General features: G+C 50.7%; 1 protein-coding gene across 1 annotated transcript in view; it reads right to left on the minus strand.

Annotated features, from left to right (window-relative positions):
* The window catches only part of TSPOAP1 (TSPO associated protein 1), a gene marked incomplete at its 5' end in the record, with an annotated part of 68090 nt that overhangs the window by 2860 nt on the left and 39337 nt on the right, over positions 1 to 25893 (minus strand). The window contains 14 exons of the mRNA XM_082294876.1: positions 5088 to 5216; positions 6686 to 6757; positions 8484 to 8587; positions 9496 to 9528; positions 9898 to 9969; positions 12218 to 12380; positions 12933 to 13084; positions 13235 to 13361; positions 13969 to 15087; positions 18155 to 18334; positions 18611 to 18910; positions 21032 to 21604; positions 23093 to 23244; positions 23749 to 24564. Coding sequence (XP_082151002.1) covers positions 5088 to 5216; positions 6686 to 6757; positions 8484 to 8587; positions 9496 to 9528; positions 9898 to 9969; positions 12218 to 12380; positions 12933 to 13084; positions 13235 to 13361; positions 13969 to 15087; positions 18155 to 18334; positions 18611 to 18910; positions 21032 to 21604; positions 23093 to 23244; positions 23749 to 24564 — 3992 coding nt within the window. The remainder of the gene's footprint in view (positions 1 to 5087; positions 5217 to 6685; positions 6758 to 8483; positions 8588 to 9495; positions 9529 to 9897; positions 9970 to 12217; positions 12381 to 12932; positions 13085 to 13234; positions 13362 to 13968; positions 15088 to 18154; positions 18335 to 18610; positions 18911 to 21031; positions 21605 to 23092; positions 23245 to 23748; positions 24565 to 25893) is intronic.

A 25893-nucleotide genomic window follows, 5' to 3' on the forward strand; every position in this document is an offset into this window, starting at 1 on the left:
CCAACTCCACAAAGCCGAGAGTCAACTTCTGCCTCACAGCAGTGACCGAACTGTGCCAGAGGCATCAGACTCTCCCTTACCTGAACTACAGGACAGAGCTGGAACTCCTCTGTGCCTTTTTCCACGACAGTAACCAGTCCCACGATTGACTTGTCCTGAGCTCACAGTCTCTGTTCACCTGAAAATGTTCCTTTCCCAGGTACTCCTGCAACACTCCAGGTGTGCAGCATGGTGCCCAAAGGCCAGCAGGACACGCTGCAGGATGTCACACATGCTGAGGGATGGCCCAGGCTGGCCCTTGGGAAAGCTGCACTCTGCCTGCAAGGTCCACTCCAAGCAATGCTGCAGCAGCAACTGCAACCTCTGGCTGTCCTGGCAGCTCCCTTGTGCACGAACAGCACTTGGTGCTGATAACCCCAGCGTTAGCCAGGTCTGAGGAGTCTGGGAATACACCTGAATGAATCCAGATGAACCTTCTGCAGCCAGAAATGCAAGACATGGAGGCAAAGAGAAAAAGAAAGCCAGGTAAAGGCTAACTTGGAGCCCACTGTCTTAGCTGGGAGCAAGAGAAAGAATCCCCAGGTTCTGCTCCAGAAACTATTTATGATTTGTGCAACAAAGAATCCTTGGATGAAACGCCCAAGAGCACTGGGCTAAAGTCAGAAGGGGCTCACCAATACTCAGGGGGTGATGTGGGAGGGATGTAAAGGCCCCTGTGCAGCCAGGGCAGTGGAGGCTCTGTCCACACGCCACTGGAAAACACTTTTTGGGTAAAGGTAGAACAGTTTCAGGGCAGACCTGAAGTGGCCCCGCAAAGAATTTCTCCTGCAGAGTCGTGCACGAAAAGCCCTGTGCAAACAGAGGCAGGTACCCAAACCTACTTGCAAAGTCACAATTATTTACTGGAGTAAGAACACTGCAGCACCAATGGCATTGCCAAATATCAAACAGCTGGAAGGAAGTGACAGTTTCCTGTCTGGCTGGAAGTCCTGCTGTGGATTCCCTGCCGTGGAATATGATGCCCAGGCAGAGTTCCACACACAGAGGCACATGTACAGACAGCACACACACAAACATGTACAGATATCCTCAGAGTCTCTATGTGGCAGAAAAGCAACAGAACCAGTTCACAGATTCACCTGGTAACAGAAAAATCATACTAAAATTGGGGGTTCCTCTCTAAGAGAAACAAAGGAAAAACTGCCCTGTCAAGATCCTCATACAAGTTATTAGAGTGATAAAGAAGAGTGATGTCAGTTTTCAGGAGTGGTTTTAGTGCTCTCTCAGGTGTTACTGATTAACACCATTTCTGGAAAACATTTGAAACTAAGGAAAACAAAGACTGTTCCCACTGCCCCCCAAAACCAGGGGTCTCACCCACCCAGCCCCAGAACAATTATCCACACAGCATTGGTTTTAGGGACTAAATGTTACTGTTTTCTTAAATTGATGGCGGGCAGGGGTTTTTCAGGACTATTCTCAGGAAGGAGTAAAATCCAGAAGGAAAAAACCCCAGGCTGACCATGAAGTGTGCTCAGACTGAGGAGGATCTTGCGAAGGCCAAACGAAGCTTTGGCTGTTGATGTGAACAGAAGGGCCAAGCTGAATTATAAAGCAGGTCCTTCCCAAACCTGAATATGCAACACAGTCCCATCCTGGTCCCCAAAACCACCAGATAATTGTTCCAACCAACTGCACCTCGTGTGCTGAATGGTTTGTCTTTAACACAACCCGCATGGCAGTGAAAGGTCTGACATCAGACCTGAAGGTGGATTTGCCACCACAGCCCCACACCAGCCCCAAACCAGCCTGTCAAACTACAAGCAAGAAAAGGAGCCAACTCCAGGCACAGGAGCCTTTGAGGTGCTGGGCTGGGTGGGAGGTTGAAGGTCTCACACACTTACATGGTTGCTCTCTCTATGTATCATTCATATCTATCATTGGACTCTTCTCTTCCTCATTCTCTGAAGAAAAGAACCGTCCCGGGTGCGTAACACAGGCAGAAATAAATACATGAAATCAATTAGAATCAAACACTTTCTGCAGGTGCTTTACAATCAGTCTTTGACAGAAACTGCATGTTACTGATGGAAAAATATTCCATCAGCAGGAACAGCGTTAAAGCAGCTGCTCTGAGCTGGTAAGCATGAGTGTTTTGGGCCCTGGTTGTGACCAGAACTTCTTGGATCCTCCTCTTTGTGCTGTTTTTGTTTGCCTGTTTAATCCCCAAATATTGTCAGTTTGTAAGTTCAATTGCTTCACCTTTTCAGTTGCCGGCATTTTAAGATTTACTCAGGAATAATTCAAAATGATCCACCTTCCCCAGTTCAATTTGGAAATAAATTGTCCTTATTCTCATGCCTTTGGTAGGGCAGCAGGGAGAGGGGAAGTGAGAAGAACAGACAAGGTGAGAACATCACATCCAAGAAGTTACAAGTGATTTAAAAATCACTCATGGAGAAGCTTCTGTTGCAACTGGAATGAACTGTAACCGAGTCCAAAGCTCTGCCATGGTGCACACACATCCCCCCTGAGGTGCCAGGGCTCAAGCCGGGACTGGGAATTTGCAGAGAGTCTGCTCTGCCAACAGCAAATTGAACAAACCAGTTTTCCTTAACTCTGTGGGGTGAAAGTGCCACAGGAATTTGTAAAGCCTCAGGCATGGCTGTATCACAGAGAGAGTTCATTCCAGCTCAGGGATGGATATGGAATATGTCTGTTCTACAGGAGGTTTTTCCTTCTTCTGCCTTCCCCATGAGGTTTTCTGCCCACACGCTGGGATGCTGTGATTGCTGTGACAGCCAAAACCACCGTGGGGTTGGGTCCTGTCTCCTCAGGAATCACTAAACACACTTAAATGCAGTTAATTAATACCCATTTGGCTCTGAGCAGGGTAAATACACCACTTTTAACAGGGGGAAAACATGCCCTTCCTGTTTGGAAGCTGTTTAGACAGGTCTGGATTGCAAAGCACAAGTGGGAGGAGTGCTGGAGTGCTGAGCCAGAATCCCCTGGGACAGGGATCCAGGGGAAGCAGGGAGGCAGCAGGACAGGAGCCAGGCTGGCATGATGCAGAAGGAGCCAAAGCACAGTCATGCCTAGAGAGTTCAAGCTAATTCTCACTGAAATAAAATTGGTTTAATCATCATCATCTGAATTCTCCAAGCCCCCAGACTACAGAGACCAGCAGTTCATGGATCAGGAGAGTACCAAAAGTACCAAATCCAACAGGTTCCTGCTCTGTGCGCCCAAAAGTCAGAGCCAGTGCAAGGGGAAGCTCCCTTGGATCTCAGGCACAGAGGACTGGAGACAAATGGAAAGGTCTGAAGGGCAGGCAAGCCTGAAATGTGTCTATTTTATATGGGTTGTTTTTAACACACCTGAAAGGTGCTTCTGGGTAAAAAATGTCATGGAACATAGGAGAAGAGCTTCCAAGCTTCAGCATGCAGGGATAGGCAGGCCAAAGTGCTGCCCAGGGGTTCAGTCACCCACTGAACTCAGCAGCAGTGGACAGCAGAGAGGAAAGTGGGTTTGGCTTTGCAAACCCTTCACACCTGCAAGTGGCAGACAAGGTTACCTGAACCCCCTCGCTTCCTGGGAGGACCTGGGCTGGAATAAGGACCCCTGGAACCTGAAACAGGCCCTGTGGCTGCTGGTTGATGCCAGAGGGAAGGGGAAGATCTGCAATAAATTACACTTGGAATTCCACCGTTCATTTTACTGGTTGAGGTCTCCTTTGGCACCCTCTATTTCAACAGATGAGTAAATTGGTAAGAGTAAATAATTTTGAGAGGGAAACTGAAGAAAGAACCCCACTCTGCATCCTTGTTAACCCCCAGGGAGGCTGGACTTGGGTGACCTCAGGGTTCTAAAACCCTGGCAGTAAGAACTGATTAGCCTATGATTCCCCAGCAAGGACCAGTACCCTCAACAGGGAAGTACAAGGATCCCAGAGAGCTGCTGAGGTCAGAAGATGATCCAACAAACAGCCCACAAACCTCATTTCCTGAGCCAGGCTGCTCTGCCCGAGAAGGCATCAAGGCTGGAGTGCAAATCCTATACCCACAAAGCCTGGAATGCCTGGAAGCAAGGGATGGGGCTGAGGTGAAGGGAGACCAAGCAGCATTTGAAGACAGAGAGATGGATACAGAGAAAAGGAAGAGCTGAGCATGAAAAAAGGCCAAGGAATGCTGCAGATAGCTGGAAAGCTGGGATGGCACCAGTGGGGAGTTCAACAGAGCAGGATTCAGGGCCACCTACTCCTCTAAGGATGGCTCAAAGCCAACCTGCTCCCACTCATGTGGGTCTGGCACCACATGACAGTGCCAACAACCTCCCAAGAACGACTGAAGGTTGAGCCCATGTGAGCTGGACCAAGCTGGGTCCCTCCTGCCTCCCACTCCAGAGTGGGACAGCACAGGAGGTCCATGAATGACAAAGGAGCTGCTACACTTTTGGCCTCAGCTGCTGACATGACCCCAATCTCCCGCTTAAGCCTTTATTCCAAAAGTCTCAGCAACATATGCAAGGGATTAATTAAACCTTTGAATTCCCTGCCTCTGGGGCATGCTTTTGAAACCGTAGGATCCATCCCACAGATCTGTTTGGGAAACTCCTCAGGGTGTTTTGAATTTATCCAGAAGCACCTCAGCCTGGATTAACATGTCTCTAGCTTGGGGTGGATGGAAGAACATTGGTATTTGGGTGTTGCTAATTCCAGAACTCTCTGGCATGGATATAACCATATTTGTGGAATTTCATGTGCCTGGGGAGCTAGCTGAGCTTTGCATCCAATTGGATTTCCCCACTGACCTTTCAGTGGATCTAAACAATTTGCTGGTGGGATTTGAATGCTCTGTGCCCAGCTGAGCACACGGAGGCCCCAGCAGGTGGTGGTGTTTTGTGCCTCGTTCTGCACTACAGCAAATCTTCGGGAAGAGCTCCCAGCACTCCCTCAGGCATCTCCCGTGGGATGAACGGGCAGCATGCAGTAAGTTCAGTGATCCCATGGGTGCTGCATGCCATGCAATGCCCAGGCTCCAGACACATCCCAGCCTGGATGGCAGTGCCATGCAGTCACATCTCACCTGGCTCTCAGCACTCAGCGGAGAAGCTTCTTTATCTTTGGAGTGGAATTCCTCGGCCGTGTCTCCATCCAAAGGGACAGCTTCCAAGAAGTTGGATGGGACAAGCCCTCTCTGTTGGTTCAGCTCTCCCTGCAAGATCAACATTCAGTTCCCCCATCAGCTTTCCTGGAGAAATGAGTAACAACTCGAGGTGCAGTGCCCTACAGAGAAGGTGGGGCTGTGGGCTGAGACAAGTCCAGAACACATCCATGTTGGGAGGATCCTCAGCAAATTCCACAACTCGCCTCCTTGCTTAGTTGTGGAACAATTCAGAGCACAGACACACAGAAGAGAGTAAAGCAAGAAGAGATGGCAGCAAACTGTGACAAAGGTATTCCAGCAACATGGTGATTTCTACAAACTCAGAATCTCCACTACCATACTGGAATATGACTGTGCCACAGGCGCCCCAGAGGCCTTTGATTTGCCCTGGTATTTACTGATGTCTTTACAGAACGAGGCACTGCATCCATGATCACAGCGGCCCAGAGCTGCATTATTGTATTCGTACAAACATGTCTCCAGTTCAACAGGAGGTGATTTGGCTGAGACAAAACCCACCCCAGCAATGCTGTCTGTCCAACACTATAAAAGGATCAAACAAAACATTCCCAGTGATGCCCTCAGACTTAACCTGGAGCTCAACCTCAAGTCTGATGTGTGAAGGCACACCGTTTCCCAGGCAGGAAGAGAGGGGTGGATGATCCAAGGGCCAAGGCTCACGTAGGCACACAGCTGGAGGGCAGGCACAGCCCCAGGAACGTGTTTGCCTACTTGGACCACCATCCCAGCCTCTGACCCAAGTGTCCGAGTGCTGGTGAAATGCCAGCTCTGAGCAGGTGCTGGTTCAGCTGGTGTGTGCATGGAAAAATGCAGGCAAGGCTTTGGGAAACCTGCAGGCAACTGGTGCCAAAACAAACTCAGAACCACTGGGATATTTAAAGGCCACGGAGCTGCTGCAGGGCTGGAGCCCCTCTGGAGCCAGACTGGGATACCTTGGGGTGTTCACCTGGAGAAGAGAAGGCTCCAGGGAGAGCTCAGAGCCCCTTGCAGGGCCTAAAGGGGCTCCAGGAGAGCTGGAGAGGGACTGGGGACAAGGCATGGAGGGACAGGACACAGGGAATGGCTTCCCAGTGCCAGAGGGCAGGGCTGGATGGGATCTTGGGAAGGAATTGTTCCCTGGGAGGGTGGGCAGGCCCTGGCACAGGGTGTCCAGAGCAGCTGGGGCTGCCCCTGGATCCCTGGCAGTGCCCAAGGCCAGGCTGGACATTGGGGCTGGGAGCACCCTGGTATAGTGGAAGGTGTCCCTGCCCATGGAAGGGGGTGGAAAAGGATGACCTTTTCCTTTGCAACCCAAACCATTCCAGGATTCTGTAATATTGGACTTACAGCAGGAGCAATGAGTGCCAGAAACAGGCTGCCCAGCACTAAGTAAAGAGGAGTTTATTTTTTTTCCCAAAAGCAGAATACTTTGTTCCCTGATTTCTGCTTCCCTGCCACTCGATGAACTCCAACAATTTCCAGTGTAACCACAGGATCTTCCCAAGCCCTGCACTTACATAGTAGAATCCATCATCGTCCATGGACCCAAAGACAGTGATAATGTCCCCGGCACTGAAGGTCAGTTCAGCCTGCAAAGAGCCAGAGAACAGAGGTCACAGGAGAAGCACTGCCTGGAAATTCTCACCAGGAACTTGGCTCCCCCAGGCTTCTTGCCCAATCTCACTCCAAGGGAGGGAGACCACTGTGTTTAGTCTTGCAGTACCAGGATGCACGAGAGAAACTGAAATGGATAACTCTGGAATTCACTGCTAAGGAAGCATTTCATAAATTAAGACAAGAGCAAAGCCTATTTTTAAACCAATTTTAATAAGGGTTCAAAATATTCCCTACCACCTGCTCTGGAAAGCACTGAGGACAAGCTCAGCAAACACCAGAAATACCTTTAATTTCTTTAAATATAATTACAAATCTGTCCTGTATAAATATAATTACAAATCTGAGCCTGTTCTGTACGCAGCACTCAGGGATTGGTCACTAGCAGGAATGCATACAAACAGGGAGATTTAACATGGACACAGAACAGCAGCACAGCACACAGTGACTCTCTGTCCTGTCAGGCTCCCCAGCACATGCTCCATGGGGCACAAGGACAAAGACAAAGGTGTCACCAGTCTCTTTTAATGGAAAAAGCTGCCCAGTGGAGGCTCCAAACAGGCTGAGTCCCACTCAAGACACTGGCACTTCACAAGTGTCAGCTGGAAGGGATCTACTTCCAATATATTTACCATATTTTATCCCTAGCCCTCAATTTATGTCTGGAGGCTGCAGGTCGCTCCTGCGGAGCATCTCCCACAGAACTGTACCAGCTTGTTTCAATAATTTGAGCTCTTGTCCAAAAGGAAAGTTCTAGAAGAGTGAATCACTGCAAAAAGTACAGTTCCCTCTTTGGTGACAAGGGTTCAAGAGTGTTGGGTGGCTGGATACGTGCTCGCATTGTGTCTCTCCCAAGATATTCCACCATCCCTAAAACGCTCTGGCCTCGGCCGTGTCTGTCCGGGCAGGAGACACAAGCACTCCTTGAACTGTGCCCTCTGTTGGCCAGACACTCCTCTGTGGATGAAGGGAAAGGCTCTGGCTCCAAACTCCACGTTTGTGTTTGCTCAGAGTGCTAACCCAGCTCACACAGCTCGGAGGAACAGAGAACAGAGCATGTGCTCATCTCTTTTTGCAAAAAGGATTCTGCATCGCCACCCTTCCACCTGGAACAGACTGATCCACAAAAATACTGTTTGCATTATATCCTCCCCTGTTTAGATTATATCCCTTCCTGTCCCTGGAAGTGTCCAAGGCCAGGCTGGAAGGGGCTTGGAGCAACCTGGTCTAGTGGAAGGTGTCCCTGCCCATGGCAGGGTGTTGGAATGAGATGGGCTTTAAGATTCCTTCCAACCCAACCCATTCCATGATTCTGTGATTCTATATATAGGAATTGCTTGGAAACAAGAAATTTGCAGACTGGTCCATTAAACTGGAGCTAAATCTTTTTGCTTGAACCAAGACCTACACAGATACTTAACACAAAAGTCACGCTCGAATTAAGTGCCAGAAGTGCTTTCAAACCCTTAAGCAGGTTTTTCCTTTTCCCAGAGTGTTTCCGGGATCAGCTGCTACCAGTAGGAGCTGCTTCCTCCTGCCCCAGATCTGCTCAGGCCTGTCTAACCACTAAAGGATGCCATGAATACTCACACAGTTCCACTGAGACTCTGGTTGGATCAAAGGGCTGAGTGTCTTGGGAGAGAAGGAAAAAAGAGACAGGAAGAAGAAACCTCTAAAAAGAGAGGAGCAGCTGGTGGTTACCTCCACATCTGTGTTTGGAGAGCTCTCCTTAGGGTTGTAGTCAAAGGCAGCCACCATCCTGCGAGGAGTCAGCAGCTCTGCTTCAATGTCTTTATGTTTCTGCCCTGTAGGACAAAAATAAAATATTCTCAGATGGAAATTTTGTCTTAGGACAAAATCCCAAATCACAGCAACTCCTTCACCATTCTTGTAGTGGAGTGAACAAAAAGAATACTGGGGGAAACTGAGTGGAGAGAGACTTTCGAGGCATTTGGTAAAGCAGTTTTCCAATCTTCTTCTTCACCTCATAAGCACAAAAGTGGGGATAACCCCCCATCCCAGCATCCTGGTGCTCTGTCTGTATGTACAGGAATGTTTTATTTTACGTCTCCTACTTACACACACACACACACACACATATATACACATAGAGGACAGCTGTCTCTTTACAGTGTCTTGAAAGGACATTTCTCCTCCCACTACACAATGTTCTGCTACTGAGCTACAAAATTTATCCTCCAAGGGCCAGGGAACAGCACACAGGGAGGTGCGGCCTTGCCATCCACAACCTCCTGCCTGCTCAGCCCCATTTACCTACAGACCTGCCCTGAGCCTACAAAAGCCAAGTCTGCTGCTGCAGAAAACACACATTCATGGATTTAAACCCTGCCTCGGGTCAGCACTGGATGGGCTGGCAAAGGGTTTGCAGACCAGGCCTCTCTGGATATCAACAGATGATGCACCTCAGCAGGGGGAGCAGCCTCTCAGCAGCCCTTGGATCTTAAGGACCACAGCATGCAATGAGCGAGAGACTGGCCTGCTCCTCCCACAGCACAGCAACATGTGTGCTCCCCCTGCAAGCACCCTCTGCTCAGTCCAAGCACTCTGCACCCACTGCTGAACTGAAAGAACTAAAACCTTTTGTTACAGTGCTCTGAAGCAGCACCACAGGGTGTCTCACTGGCCCCTGACCACAAAACACATCTGTACTTTGATCATGCATTACCTACTCTCCAGTAAAAGCAATTCTCACCTGGCTGAGACTTGTACTCCTGTTTGTCCAGCCCTGCTGGGGGAAGAGAATGCCTCATCAGTAAGAGCTCATCTCCAACAGTGACCACGCGACAAAACTGACAAACAATAAAGAGAACACCAAGACAGCAAACAACAGAAGCAAACTGTTCATGCAACTGAAAGTCTACACCAGTAACCAGGACTCAGGAACGTAACAAGAAGCAGAGGTCAAGCTCCAAAACTATAAAAGACATCACTGTTGTTAAAAACTTAACACCAGCACAGGGATGGGCTCTCTTTCCACTTCCTAGCAGTCGTACAGAGACAAACGTCTGAGGGTCCTGAAAGCAAGTAGTAAAAATTCAATGCAGTCTGTAATCCTATAGCAAAAACCAAAGAGGAAGCAGTGGGTGACACAGACCTTTCTTGGAGCGTCTGGGTTTTGGAGGAGGGACGGTTTGGCGGCGTGGAGGTGGAGAAAATGTGCCATTTCCTTAATAAAAACACCAAAAAAGCAAATAAATAGACAAGAGAAACAGACAGTGAATGGAAAGTGAGAAGCATCTTGAATAGTGAACAGGGAACAGAGGAGATGACATGCCTCCCCTGGGAGGCTGACACCGGGATTTCTGTGGGCAAAGCCCTCCAAGCCTTGCCTGTGGACTCAGATGAGGCATGATCCACAGCCCAAATACACAGAGAAATCCACACTGTGCTTATGCCTTTTAGCCACTCCACAGCTCACAGCAGACAGACTTTGCTGCTCTTATCTTTCAGAAGCAGCACCATAAGGACAAAATAAAATCTTGTACCATTAACACCTGAAAAATCCCAGCCCTCTAGCTAAAGTTTCTGCACTGAGCAGGGTCAGGACTGGATGAAATCCCAAATGAACCCGCAGAGTGCCCAGACCAACCCCTCCAAGGCATTTCCTTAGTTACAAGGCTGTGATAGGGGTTTATGGCAGCAGGAAAACAGCAGAGGTACAGCCAGCCCCACTGCCAAGGAATCAGAGGACCACTACGGTTGGAAGAAGACCTTTAAGATCATCAGGTCCAACCCTCACCTGGCTGCCCCCTCCTGTCAGGGACTTGTGCAGAGCCACAAGGTCCCCCCTGAGCCTCCTTTGCTCCAGCCTGAGCCCCTTTCCAGCTCCCTCAGCCGCTCCTGGGGCTCCAGCCCCTTCCCAGCTCCGTTCCCTGCCCTGGACACACTCCAGCCCCTCAGGGTCCCTGACAAGAGGGGCCCAAAACTGCCCCAAGGATTTGAGGTGTGGCCCCACCAGTGCCAAAACTACAGTCCCTCCCTGCACACACACACAAGGTACTTCTTACTGACTACCACCACCTTCCTCAAAACTTTCAAACCCTTCATGTTTAATGAAGTCTCAGAGCTATTAAAATCCTTTACTCTTTCAAGAGTATGCAGTGGGGCAGGGCAGAGAGAGCCCTGTGTATCCACAGAGGGACACAGGCCACCACAGGCATCCAGCCATCTCTGGCATACACACAGGAGAAAGAGTATGGATGTGGGAAACACCTTATTCAAATCTCCTCAGACACGAGAGAGGCCAAAGGAAAAACATACTCAAGAAATCACAAGTGAAAGCATCAGGCTCCTTCAATCCCTGTGCTCCTCAGGATCAACTTTCCAGGGACCAATATTTAGGAGCTGGGCACTGTCAGCCCCTCAGAATCATAGAATGGTTTGGGTGGGAAGGGACCTTAAAGGTATGTTAGGGCTGGATACTGGGTCTCCCTCCACGGAAATAGGAAGGAGTTGGATTGCTCCTTTTTTTTTGCTGAGTTTTCTTACTTTTTGGTTGATTTGGGTTTCTTCCCCAGCTCAGGCAATGTCAGAGCTTACCTTTGCCATGTGCTGTTTTTCACTGCTGAACTGGCAGGGAAACAGGGATCAGGCAAACCAGGAATATCCTGGTGTTTTAACAAGTGGAGCAGATCCAACAAGTGGCACTGGCAGTAGAGGGTGCACAGAAGAGTGCAGGTTGAGGGGTGGAGGCATGAGGGACAGGCACTGGGACCAGTATTCACAGCAGGGGCAGCTCGCAGCCACTGAGCCTGACTCCACCTGAGCTGTGCTGGCTGCACATCGCAGGGATGCTCCCTTTCCTCCCCGAGTACGTGAGTGGGATGAACAGGAAAAGTCTGCAGTGCACAAAGCACTGACCACGTACTTCAGGGAGTAAGGAAGGAGGAACCCAACGACCAGGTCTGCTCCTTGTACACTCCTGTCTGCCTACCTTGCTGTCTCACAGCTTTCCTCCCTCTTCCCCATCGCCATTCCCAAATCACAGATCCTCTCACCCAGGAGCAGGGTCATCCTAAGAGTTCAGTCACAGGCTTTCAAAACAAAGGCGAGAAGAGAGCGAGAGCTCTTGTTCACATCCTTCAGCTGCTCTCCAAACGCTTCTGTTTCCCCTCCCCTAGCAAGGCTCAGCCTCTGTGCTCAGTTCCCACACCTCAAGCCCAGGAGCAGCTGCAGCAGCTGCAAACACTGCAGTGGAGTCAGGGGTGAACCGAGAGCTTGGAACACCCCCATCCAGCCAGACCCCCCTGCCGCGGAGCAGCCGCTAAATCAGGCTGCAGATCCAAGACAGCCCTCCAGATGGCTTTGGTGGCTGCAGCGCCCACACACGACAGCAGGACTGAGCTTCCCACATTCCAGCAAAGAGCCACAGAGCAGGGCACACACACACACACACACACAAACACACAGAGTACCTGGGCTCTCCGTGTCTGCAGGCAGGAACCCCTGCTTTAGGAGCTGCTGCTTGAGCTCACTGCTCTCCACAGGGACTTCTGACACCATATTGCATGGAATGTATCCCTCCCTTCCAGCACATTCCCCCCTGTAAAAGCCATCAGCATCCTTGTCTCCACAAACCTGCAAGGGGAAATAGACAGTTTACGCTGCAGGGACTGAGCTGCACAGAGAAAGAATCATGAAATATCTTGAGTTGGAAGGGACCCCCAGGGATCACCCAGCCCAGCCCCTGGCCCTGCCCAGACACCCCAACAACCCCACCCTGGGCATCCCTGGCAGCGCTGTCCCAATGCTCCTGGAGCTCTGGCAGCCTCGGGGCCATGCCCATTCCCTGGGGAGCCTGGGCAGTGCCCAGCACCCTCGGGGGGAAGAACCTTTCCTGATCTCCAGCCTGAGCCTCCTTGACACAGCTCCAGCCATTCCCTCAGGTCACCAGAGAGAAGATATATAAGATATATAGGAGATATATATACATATATATATATATATATATATATATATATATAAGATATATAAATAAGATATATAAATAAGATATATAAATAAGATATGTAAGAGGGGCATCTGCCCCTCTACTTCCCTCATGAGGAAGCTGCAGACCTCCCAAGGTTTATGCTGCCCCAGGAACACCAGATGGATCCATAGAGTAGGAGATGTTCACTAAGCTCTTACTTTCAGGATCTGCCCCTCCTTAAATGGGAGCTCCTCTTCTGCTGCATCCGGGTTAGGGGACATGGAGACAGGATCGTAGTCAAAGAGAGCCACAAAGATCCGAATGCCATCATCTTTGCCAGAGCTCTCGGGAGCGGTGCTCCTTGGAGGGCCTGTGCACAGAGGGGACACAGCAGAGAGAACATCAGCACCCTGCCCCTGCCCTAGCCCTGCAGGCCCAGGCACTGCCTGCCAGCCTCTCCCCAGCCACTTCCAGGCTTCCCTCTCTCCTGCTGCCCTCATCTCCCCCCACTGCTGCTCACCTGGACTAGAGAGCAAAGGTTTCTGCATTTGGCTTCTTCTTACGCTCTTGCTCCGCCTCCTGCTAGGAGCCTGCCACGCGGCCGGGCAGGGTGGCTCTGGGCCCCTGGAATCTTTATGACTGGATGCCTGCAATTGGAACCACCAGAGAATTAGTAGCAGCCTCTGCCTTCCAACTCCCTGAACAGTGCTCAGCCCAAACGCACTTCACAAAGAGCAGTGCATCCAAATGCAACATTCCTCTTCAGGGACACTCTAGAGCTGGAAAGACCAAGAGAGTTGGAAAACAGAACTGAGGACAGGCAGGCGCCCTGCCAGGCACCAGTGACGATCCCCTTGGTGAGGGTGAAGATGGAGGAAAGGGCATTTCGAGGGGAGGCAATGACATTACAGTCAGCATCTACACAAAGCTTTCACCAATCAGCTTATTGCACCAGGGATTTTCGTTTGGGTCCCACAGCCTCCTGCCGTGGGGAGGAAGACCCAGTGTGAAAAGGAATACTGCATCGGTGACACCTGGTCAGGGAGCAGGAAAAGCAGAAGCAGCTACTACAAGAAAAGCCAGGGAGCAGCACAGAACTACAGAATCTCTCAGGTATTCTTCCAGACAATCCTAGAGGAGGGTCCTTTCCTGGACAACACGGAACAAAGCAAGATACAGGCAGGCCAGGGAAGCAGAGGGAAGCCAGTGCCACTGCAAGCTGCTTCAAAGCCAGAATAGGAAAAGTCACCCAACCCTTTTGTGCAAGGAGGTGCTACGTATCCCCTTCGAAGAATGTTCGAGCCTCCTTCTCCAGCCAGGTGACTTACAGTCCAGCTCCCAGCCCTGCTCCTCAGAGCTGCTCTCACCCCTCAGGGCTTCCTTCTCCCGGCAGAAGAATCTCAGGTGCTGGCTCGGAGACCCAGCCCACTCCATACCCTGTTCTTCCATCATCTCCAGCCTGGTCAGCTCCCTTCTGCCACCTGGGTGGGCAACCTCAGACTGACTGGAGCAATCACTCCAGTCCCCCTGACAGCTCTGGGACCTCTCTGGCCACAGCCTGCTCTCCGGGGAGGATGCACAGGTTGAATCCTGATCATCTTCAGAGTCATACTCGATGTCTATTTCCAGGCTCCTGGGGCTGGGGCAGTGCATTGCCATCACAGCAGGTTCTGCCCCCCCTGCTCCCACTGCTCTTGGGGCTTTTTTCCGTAAGGTGCCTTGTCTGGCCCGGCTGTACAAATCCAACCCCTCCTTCCCACCGGCACTGCTGACAACATTCAGCTCCTCCCTGAGACTGGGAGCTCTGTATAACCCGCTCCCCATCTGGCTGCAGTTGCCCAGCAGACGACTGCAGTGCTCTGCTGGATCACTCTGTCTCTTCCTACTTATCTCAGGCCGACTCCGGGTCTTCTCTCGATAATTATTTCCCTTCTTCTTGCTCCAAGAAGGACTTGTGCCACTCCCAGACTTTGGGTCGTTTTCCTGATAGCCCCAGTTCCAGGGTGCCTTCTTTTGACTCCAGGCCAGCTGGCCAAAGGCAGGATTTGCACGGTCAGCATCTGCTCTGCTCTCCTTAGCGCCGTGCTCCTCCTGCAGAGTCTGAGCAGACACATCCATGGAGGTGTTATTCCCATCTTCCTTTAGAAATGGCTCCTTGCTGTTAGGTGGTTTCTCTGTTCTTCCTGAATGGTAGGTTTGTGTTTCCAGCGAGTCTTGAGGGTCTGTCTTTTCTTCTGTAACATCCTCGTCTTCATCCTCATCCTCAGTCACTTCAGGGATGCTGAACAACTTCTTGCTGTGGTTCTTCTGAAGTGGGAGCTCCAGGATCCTCTCCAGAATCTCCTCATCGCTGTCAGTATCACAAAGATCCATCTGTACCCAGACCCCGAGAAAAGCCACAGCCAGGACAAGCAAAGGAAAAAAGAGAGGAAATAAACATTAAAACAAGAGGCAAAGTGACCCTGATTCCCTCCCAGCAGAGCAGGATGGAGCTGTGGCTGCAGCAAAGCAAGGGGAGGGGGCAGAGGGAGCGATGGATCTTCTGGCAAAAGCAATCGGATGAACCAGCAATGCAGCGGGAAGCAAGGAAGGCAAATGCATGGAAGAGCTCCCTCCCAGCCTCTCCTGTACACACACAGCTGCCTGCAGCACCTCTCATCCTGCCACAGGAAGGATTCCTCGGGGCGGGACGGGGGCAGGAGAGGTGCAGTCCCTCCACGGCAGAGCTGAGTGGGCTCCTCTGTCCACAGGACTGAGCCTCAGCCTGCGCTCACCCCCGGAGCCACGGGTCCCCCTTACCTCTGTCCTCTCCCTGGAGCACAGGGAATGGCCCCCTGCTGTAGGACACCCCTTGGAGACGTTGCTGCCTGGGCCCTTCCCATCTCCTAGCAAAGCACAGCCCTACTGCAGGTTCCTGTCTGCAAATCCAGGAGTAGAGCTCCCACAAGCACAAAGAAAAACCCCTTTACCTCAAAGGGTCACACAGACCTGAGTTTCACTTGCAGGTGGGGGAAAGCCTACTGGTTAAAAGAAAATTTTGGGGACAACACTGCTGAATTTTAAAATTTGCTGTGGACCAACTGTAGAATTTATGGGTTTGCTCCTTATTACATTAGCACTAACACAAAAGGTAAAATCCCAGATGCATAGTGTCATTTTGGTAGGAAGATACGTCTGGAGGTCTCTCGTTCAACTTCCCTGACAAGTTACATCATTATGTGCTCTAAAGACACTTACAAATAGCTTAACAAGCATGTGTAGCTATTGAAGTTTTAAGCTACAGCCATGAGCAGGTCTGTTCAGAGATAATTAAACACTGAACCACAGTGGGGGAGAAACAAAGGCAGTCGCAGGCTCTCTACTGATAGTTCCAACCTCGATGGCTTTTTCCAAGCAAAAGTTGGTCTTGAATTACATTTAGAACTGGTTGAAGGGGCCTCCAGAGGTCTCCAGTTCAGTCTCCTAATTGCAGCAGGACTGTTGCCAACAATGAATCAGTGTCTTTGCTTAGATGAGGCTTGAAAACACCAAAGAACGGAGATCCTGAACCCTCTGGGGACCTGTCCCAAGGCTGCACCATCCTCCTGGGAAAGAGGTCTCATCTCCAGCATGAACCTCTCCAACAGCACCTCATGATTTCTGCCTCTTTTTATATATCATCTCCCAGGAACAAGAAGACTTTGGCTCTTGTCCTTTTAACCATCATGCAAATAGTTATAGGCAGTCACAAAATCTCCCACTCAACTCCTCTAGGCCAAAAAAACCCTCAATTTTCTCCTTACAGGACACATGCTCAAGGCTTCTGCCTTGTCAGCACCCATTAGGAATATGCCAAATTCATAAATACAACCATAAAGTAAGTTCAGTAAGACTTCTTTTAGCTGTTCGCAGAGTTGTGGCTTCTGCTTTTGAGTTTTAATACAATAAATGGTTTCAGCAATTAAACAACTTATTTGAGGATAAGCATTTTAAAAGCAGCACCCCTGTGTGTTTTCATCCTCTGGATCCTGAAAGAGTTGGCTGAGGAGTCTTGAGGTAACAGAAAATTTAATTAAATATGCAGAATCCTAGAAAACAGCCCTACTCCAGTCACATCCCCTTCAATCCATAAGGCAGTCACTGGAGCTCTGTGCCCTAAAGCTTCCTGCCCTCATGTCCTCTCCCCATTCAGCATCTTGTCACTCTCACTCTGCCACTGCCAGAGCAGAAAAGTTACTTCATCCAGTCAAGAAGCACCAGTTTGTTCAGCTCAACAGGACGTAAGCAGGGTTTTGGTGTTTCCTTTCAGAAAAAAACCCAACCAAACAAAAACATTAAGGCAAATAGAACACCCAGAAAAAACCCACAAAGAATAGTGCTCCTGATTGCCCTTATTTCCTTTTTTCTCCTTCCAGGAAACTTGTTTTTCGTCCACTTTTTCCCAGTCCAATCCCAACAACTGGAAGCCCTTCCAAAACCTTCAGAGGTAGCCCCAGCCCCTCCAGCCACCAGGCTCTCCTGGGGCTCCTGATGTGCTGTGCTGCAGGTCCAATCCCACACCTGGGAAGCAGAAGCCCCTTCAGAGGGAGAAAAGGAAATTTACTCCCAAGTCATTACATTGTCTGCTACCACTGAGTGCTCACCAGCCCCATCCCTGCAGACCAGCAGCCACACAGGGCACCATCAACCACAGATGCTCTTTGGTCACATGAAAAATCAAAGAGAGGCTGCTTTCTTGCCATCCAGGCGTATCACATTTCCTGCAAAGCTTTTTAACTTCCCAGTCTCTCACCCTCAGTCCTTTCCCTCATGGACGTTCATCCCAGCTGCTGTAATCTGTATGGTTACACACCGGCTCCAGTTGGAATCACATTCCCACAGGTGCATTCAGGCCAGGTTTAACTCTTTGAGCACGAATTAACCTGGTCACTTACAGCTCAGCTCAGGCAGAATTTCGCCCCTTGCAGCATCTGAACTGCAAAGCCACAGCTCTGCTCCTACATGCCAACCCTGGCTACAGAGAGCACCAGGGCCTAAGCCAAATAATCATAGGATCATGGAATATCTTCAGCTGGAAGGGACCCAGAAGGATCAAGTCCAACTCCTGGCCCTGCACAAGACACCCCAACAACCCCACCCTGTGCCTGAGAGCATTGACTGTTCCCTGTTTACGATCGGTGTTAAGAACTCAATCAATAGCATTGACTTTAACCCTGGATTTTAAACATCACATCACCCTGTGTGTTTTTCCATCTAATTAAACCCTGGCTCCATTCATTACAAACACACACCCTTCCCTCTCCCAAAGACCTTGTGTTTTTACTACCTTGAGCCAACACTGGGAGTAAAAGCAGAGCAGCAGGACCTTGGGAAAGACTCAGCCCAGTCCCTCCTCCTGTGAGCTGATGGCATGGGATGGCTGCGCCGGTGCTCCCCGCAAGCAGCACTCGGGACAAGTTACCTTTTCCCCGTTCTCCTGGGAACACGGCTCTCTCTGGTCCCATTTCTTCTCTTCCAGAGCTTCTGAAGACAGCTCCTCTTCTTCCTCCTCTTCCAAAATATCTGAAAGGTCAGAACTCCGGTTGTGCTCAGAGAAAAGGGTCAACTGTCTGCGGCCCATTTCCGACAGTTTTTCTTCTTGCTGTTGAAAAGCAAAACACATTTTCTCAGTTCTCCCAGACTCTATTTCAGCAACAAAGGAGCATTTTTCCTTTCTCTGAGCACATACACAGCTCAAGTGTGGTAGGAAAGAAAGTGGGCAGCAGCCAGGGAGTGACTGGCATGTGTGGACACACACAGCCATCAGCCTCTCTTTACAGCCTGCAGAACAGTGCTGCCTAAGGTTGGAAAACTCAAAGTGTCAAGTAGAGTTCACATCCCTCCACAGGCACACACATTCAACCAAGGTGAAACAAACCTCTCTTTTCACTCTGGACATTTCTTTCATCACCTCCTTGCCAGGAGACAACCTCAGGAACTCCTGGCAGCTGGTCCCACTCGTGTTTCCATCTTGGAAGGTGTCCTGTGTCCCCTCAGCCTGGCTGGGGGAGGACGGAGGCTCTGGGCTCAGGTGCTTCTCTGCCTCTCTCTCCCTGTCAGCACTGGGACCTTTGGGTGCCTCCTCCACAGAGCACATGTGGCAGGTTTCTGTTTGGAGCTTCCCCCTGCTGTCGGTCGGGCTTCCCAGCTCCGGCGCTTTGGTTGCGGATTGCTCCAGCTGGGAAACAAACCAGCAGTGAAACCAAGGGCAGGTATCTCAGAGTACTAATACACCAAAACAGAGTCTTACCACCCCAAACTCTTTGACCCTCTGGTGTGTTCTGTGCTGTAGGCATATGAATATTTTGGCAGGCAACTTGCAGCTGGAAATGTTGGCCAGCCCTGGAGCAAATCCCTCCCTGTCCTCAGCTCCCAAAGGACACATGGAGCTCCCAGTGCTGCAGCTCAGGAAAGGCCCACAAAGGTATTGACAGGAACAGGTTTCAGAGCAGCAAGGAGAGCCCAAGCTATACAACAAGGTAATTTTCTCACTGTCATCTGCCAGAGGCATGTCCTAGACACCATCTGGCATGGTGGGCTGAGCTGGAGATGAGGACACTACTCCAGGACTTCCTGGGGTGCAAGGGGTGTGAAGAAAAGGGGAATTAATGAAGGATAATATACACAGAGAGTACACCAAGCTCCTGATTATGTCACCGAGTGAGAATTAAAGAAGGTCTTCATCTGTATTCCAACCAGTTCAAGAAAACCTCTGGGAGATGGAGGAATGGAGCTCCAGAAACAAGAAAGGTAAGGCAGGTGGGCCCTCAGCAGCTGCCTCTTTCTCTCGCTCTAACCAAGGGAGCCTCCCTGCATTTTGCAATGGAGCACAACCTTGTCCTTATGGACCAGGCGCACTTTGGAAACACTGAAGGATCAGACCCCAGGGGCACTGAGACATTGCAGTGTTGAGCTTCTCAGTGTCCCTTGGGCTCACACAAAAGCCAGCCAGATCCTGATCTCATGCCTAATCTCACAGCTCATTCTCCCACCCAGTTTCCCTCTGCTGACAGCCAAGAGAGGAGACACATCTCAAGTGAGAAGGACGATTTGCATCCTGGGAGCACCTGTTTCACTCCTCTCCACAAAGGAGGCAAAGCAACCACCACAAGTGCAGCCATCTACACCAGACATCTGCATGTCTGGAGGCAACAATGCTGGAAACAGGTGAAGTGCAGCAAGAGGCTCACAGCAAACCAAGGAAATCTAGGCTGGAACTGAATCCACCAGCTGAGACATCATTCTCACAGAAACCTCCTGGCACACCTCGAACATCTGAAGCTGGGGCAAATCCACCAGGACACTCCTCATCCCTGGAATTGCTCAAGGCCAGGTTGGATGGGGCTTGGAGCAGCCTGGCCTAGTGGAAGGTGTCCCTGTCATGCACTAGATGATCTTTAATGTCCCTTCCAACCCCAACCATTCCATGATTCTATGAAATGTGGGTAAATGAATCCAGCAGTTGACCCAAGGTACTGTGAGCTGCAAATGACCAGGAGTTGATCACTGAAATTTTGGACTCAACATCTCATTTCTTCTGGGTATTTAGCTGGCCTTTGGGCTTGGGCCCACCAAGCTGCTGTTGCTTCAGCAATTCTCAGACATCTCAGCCTAACTCTGAGCCTTTGCAAGATCACACTGCCATGATTAATAAAGTTATGCTGAATTTAACAGCTTGGAGCACTCCCCTGAGTTCTGATGTCAAAGGTCAGAATGGGAAATAGATTATTCTCCCCGATGTAATACATCCCACACCAGGAGGGCCCACTTCCCTCTGGTCACAGAGCAATCATTCACCTGTCTTATATGGCTCTCAGACATCCTCAACACTGTCCTGAAAGAGCTCTGAAAGCTACTGGGGATTCCACTGGGAATGTCACTCACCCACTGGGAACTGCAAATAGCCAGTGTCAGGACAGTTTGCCAGCTCTGCAGCCTCGCTCTGCCATCCACTAAGGTGCTCTACCACTGCCTTGTGCAAACCCACCAGACTGGAGAAGGTCCCTTCAAGTCAGAGAGCACAGCAATGCCAGACTAACATGGGAACATCCTTTTAACTCTGCAAATTGCTCCTTTCCTCACTCTGCTCCTCAGCTGCTGGCAAACAGAATCAAGACGTGAGCGGCATCTTCCAGGTACACAACAGCAGCCAACACTCCCTGTTTGCCACCACTGGATGATGGCCCAGAGGCAACAGTGTGTCACAGAAAGATGCTGTGGCATCTTGCTCCACTCCCCAAAAAGGATCCATTGCCCTTCCCTGCACACCTGGCACTGGGCAGGAGAAGTAAGCACTTACCTGCACCTCTGTCCCTTCACCCGGCTGTTGCAATCCCGGTTCCTGGGAAGGACCAGGCTCCGTGCCCTGCCCTGGGAGCACTGTGCCAGCCTGCTGGGGAGGCACACTCAGGCATTTCTTGTCTCCCCCAGTGTCCGAGCCCTGTGGGGAAGTGCCTGGAGCCTGCACCAAGGAAGCACTGGGGGAGGGGAGGTGTGGTGGGGAAGAGGCTTTCTCTGGCAGGGGCCATGCTGAGCCGACGGGACTGGAGGAGGGATCGATCAGTTTGGCATCTGAGCTCTCAGCAGGAATTTTCTGTTGGAGCGGGAGCGCAGGTGTGTGCTGCGGGCTGCGGGCAGGCAGCGAGGCCCTGGGGCCCCCCCGGGCCAGTCTGGAGGGGACGGTGGTGCAGACAGGGGAAGTGCAGTGGGAGGATCGCAGCAGGACCGAGGAAATCTGGGCTGGAACGGAATCCACGGACTCCCCGTACTGAGACATCGTCCTCACAGAAACCTCGCGGCACACCTGGAACATCTGAAGCTGGGACAAGTCCACCAGGACACTCCCAGCTGTTGGAGAGGTAACTTCTATCACCTGTAAGCAAAGGAATAGGAAGGCATTATTCATTTGCACAGCTCAGCCCTTCTGAGAAGAACAATTCCCAACCCAAAGAGAGACCCCAAAGCTCTGGAGGGCAGCTGTACAGAATTCCCACCCTTCTGGCACAGTATCTGAGAAGAATGATCAGTTAAAGAGAAATCTGAGAAACTGAATAGTCTACAAAATATGAATACATTCACTCTCACTCCAGATTTTAACTCTCCTTGTTTCCTAAGTGCTTTTTAGTGCTTTTCCCTTTTTTTGGCCATTCTTTCAACTACCTTCCTAGACTCCTCCTTTTTTTGACCTTTTAGCGAAGAGGAAAAAGCATTTCCACAACAAAAGAGCAATTATCCAACACAGCATCATTCTGTTTTGCACTGTGCTCCTTCAAACTACATCATGTGTGCACAAGACCACAGGACAATTTTAATACAGAATGTCCTTGGATGGTCTGTACCTGTAATAGTACTGAACCCTGGGGTGTTTGTATGTTGGAATTCACGGAATGGTTTGGGTTGGAAGGGACCTTAAAAACCATCTCATTCCAGCCCCTGCCATGGGCAGGGACACCTCCCACTTGGAGCACCCCAGGCTGCTCCCAGCCCCAATGTCCCGTCTGGCCTTGGACACTGCCAGGGATCCAGGGGCAGCCCCAGCTGCTCTGGGCACCCTGTGCCAGGGCCTGCCCACCCTCCCAGGGAACAATTCCTTCCCAATCTCCCATCCAGCCCTGCCCTCTGGCACTGGGAAGCCATTCCCTGTGTCCTGTGCCTCCATGCCTTGTCCCCAGTCCCTCTCCAGCTCTCCTGGAGCCCCTTTAGGCCCTGCAAGGGGCTCTGAGCTCTCCCTGGAGCCTTCTCCTCTCCAGGTGAGCACCCCCAGCTCTCCCTGTGCTGGCTCCAGCGCAGAGGGTCTCCTGTCCTGGGAGCATCTGCACAGCTTCCCCTGGACTTGCTCCAGCAGCTCCACATCCCTCTGATGTTGGGGGCCCCAGAACCGGAGGCAGCTCTGCAGGTGGGGTCTCACCTAAGCAGGGCAGAGGGGCAGATTCATCCCCGACCCTTCTGCCCACGCTGTGGGGATGCCAACTTTATGATGGATCACTACACCTCACTCCTCACATTCGAGAGAAAGCCCCAGGTAGTGGCTGTGTACCTGTCCTTGTGCTCTGTCCATGCCCTGGGGACTCACTGTTTCCCAAAGGATCAGGCCACTGCCTGCGCTGAGCAGAGGAGGCTGACTGTCCTGTTTTGCTGCTGAAGGGTCCTGTTCCAGGAGCACCTCCAAAATCTGGACAGATGTCTTTTGTGGTGTGCATCACACACCCCAGCAATGCCCCTTCTCTGATGTCACTCCTTTCCAGGCCAGGGACTGTCACTGCCTCCTCAGGACACCTTCCTGGATCGAGCTTTCCATGTCTTAAGGTCCAACACTTCGTGCTACCCCTGCAGCAGCCCCAGCCCCCCCCACACCCCGCACCTTCTGTCCATCCGCGTACACGGCATAGCCAGTGACCCGGACCCCGTTGGAAGATCCCTCGGCGTCAATGGTGACAGGTAACCAGCTGATAACCAGGATACCTGGAGAGGGACCAGCTTCTACCTGGACATCCAAAGGAGCATCAGGTGTGCCTGTGAGAGACCAAACACAATTTCCTCTTGCTTGTCTGGCTACAGCATAAAGCTCAACCCTGGTTAGAATCAAAGAACAAACTCCCAAACCAGACTTGCCCCTGCAGAACTGAACTACAACAGCCAGGCCAGTCCTGGGAAATGACAGACAGAACCAGAGGAAATAAGGTGCTCTTGTTCTGTGAGAGCTTTAATGCACAGAGAACAGAACTTTGCAAAAGTAGCTGAGGCCATGATGCAGCAACCCTTGGAGCAAGGTCACGGCAAACCATCTCTTCCCTGCCCAACCAGCTGCTCCAACCAGCACAGAGGATGTCGTCCCAGAGCAAATGAAAGCAAAAGAGATAATCAAATTTTAAAATAAAGGAAGAAAAGCATTAAGAAAAAACAGTGCAGCACCTCAGGCTTTGGGGACCTAATCAACCTTGCTTCCCTTTGCCCCACGGCTTCCCCAGCGAAGGGCCAGCCGAGCACAGCCTCTCCACACGCAGAGGCCGCCGGTACCTGCTAGAGGGGTAGTGAAGTGTATCACAGCTGAGTCCTGCTCCTGCCCCTGGGGCACCTCCTCCCAAGGAGTTTTCATGGGCCGGGCCTCCAGCTTGGCCACATACTGGGTGCTGGGCTGCAGGTTGCGGAAGGTGTACCAGTACACGCCCGGCTTGGTCACATCACACTCCTGCCCGTTGAGGTACACCCCATGGCTGTAGTTGCTGTTGCAGGGAAGCCACGTGACCTCTGCTGACGTGGCCGTGACACTTCTGACTTTCAGCATCGTCGGTGCCACGCCAAAAGCCTGCCCCACAAAGAAAGTGCAGCGCAGTTTATCAGAGCTGCCGTGCTCCGTCACCGTCTGCACGGACACGCGGTAAGCCCTGCTGTGTAAATCCAGCTTTTCTATCACTGCTTTGGTCTGAAGGCCACTCTTCACGTTCTGACGTAGCTCTTCATCCACATAGATGTTGTAGCTTTGTATGTCTGGGCAGCCAGCTGGCAAAAGAGGTGGTTCCCAGCCTACAACTATGCTTCTGGCAAGCTGCTTGATCAGAGTCAGTTTTCTTGGGTAAGGCACTGCTGTGTGACTAACGGGTTCCTCCCGGTCTCCTTCTGCTCTACTGGCCAACGGACTGACGCTACTCTCTTCAATGGAGAACTCGCTCTTTTCTCCACTGCTGGTGCTTGCACTGACCAAACTTTTCTCCTGGTATGAGCTATGGGTGAGATCACTCAGCTCCGGAGGCAGAAACGTCATGAGGTCATCATCTGAAACTCGCTCAACAAAATTGGAGGGGACCAGCCCTCGCCGGCCATCCATCAGCTCCCCTAAACAAAAAACAGGACACCTGTTACCACTGCTCCTGCCTTTGAGCCTTCCAACTCAGCTGTGAGGACTACGGGACAACATCTATGCCAGGGTACAACTGCTCTGCAGTCAGGAGTGGAAAAAACCTCAGGGAGGTTATTCCTGGCAATGTTTCCTGATTTCCTAGGGCTTCCCTTGTTAGGTCCCAATGGACACAGTGAGGAGACTCACTGCTCCACACATTTCAGAGCCAACTAGGTAAAAAGCTGGGTTATGTAATTAGCTAAAGGGTTTCTCCTTCTTCATTATCCCATTCTTCCTCATCACAGCTCCTTCACTAACTTTTTCAGCCTTCCCGAACTACGCAGATGGATGATTTTATGTCTTCTCCCAGCCATACAGATTGGGGGTTTGCAGTACTTCCTCAAGAAAGTCCATCTTTCCAGCTCTGTATTTAGCTCTGGCCTTCCTTTTAGCTCCCTCCTTTCTCAACTTAACTCCTTAAGGTGTCCCAAAAAGACTTGTGGGGACAACAGATACACAGCACTTGGTCTGTGCAGACCCATCATACCACAAAGGAGCAGCACATGGGGACTGCACTGCCTTCCCCCTTCCAAACTCTAATACAGCAAATCAATTGAAAGCAGGGAAAGCAGAAAAGGTTAGTAAAGAATAACCTTTTTACTCTTTAAACAATAAACAAACAAATAAATGATAAGCTTGGGAATAGAAAGAAAGAAAAATGAGGCAGAGCAGTCACAGAACAAGCAGTGCAACACACATGCATTTGCCTCAGCTCTTGCAAAGCACCTCAGGAAATCAGGAACCATCACCCTTTAAGCAAGAGGCTCCACAAAGAAACTTCAGCACAAATTTACAGCCCACAAATCTTGGTTTTGATTCCATCTACCTCTTAATCAACCAGGATCATGTTTGCAAAGGGGCCAGAACAGAAAAACTGTGTGACAGCAGCGAGGGTCACAACTGTAATTTGGGTTGGGTGCCAAAAGAGCACAAGGCAATGGAGCCCATCACCTGCTGCAGTTCCTGGCTCACTACAGTCACTGGAAAGAGGGAAACAGCCCATCTGCAGAAGGGGCTGAACATGTTCCTCTCCATGATGAGGGAGGAACCATATGGGAGCTGAAACCACAGGGCATGAAAACTGGAACTTGCTGAAAGTAGTAGCAAAATTTCCATTGAAATCACTAGACCAGGATTTCATGGCTGAGACTTAATTAAATCATAACATAAATAAAGCCTTTTCCAACAGAATCTGCTCTTCCTTCTAACAAACTAACTTTAGGCAGAAAACCTTTACCTTGAGGTTTCAAGATTCACTAAATTCC

The sequence above is a fragment of the Coloeus monedula genome (assembly GCF_965178545.1).
Source record: "Coloeus monedula genome assembly, chromosome: 20".
In the NCBI taxonomy this organism is placed as follows: domain Eukaryota; kingdom Metazoa; phylum Chordata; class Aves; order Passeriformes; family Corvidae; genus Coloeus; species Coloeus monedula.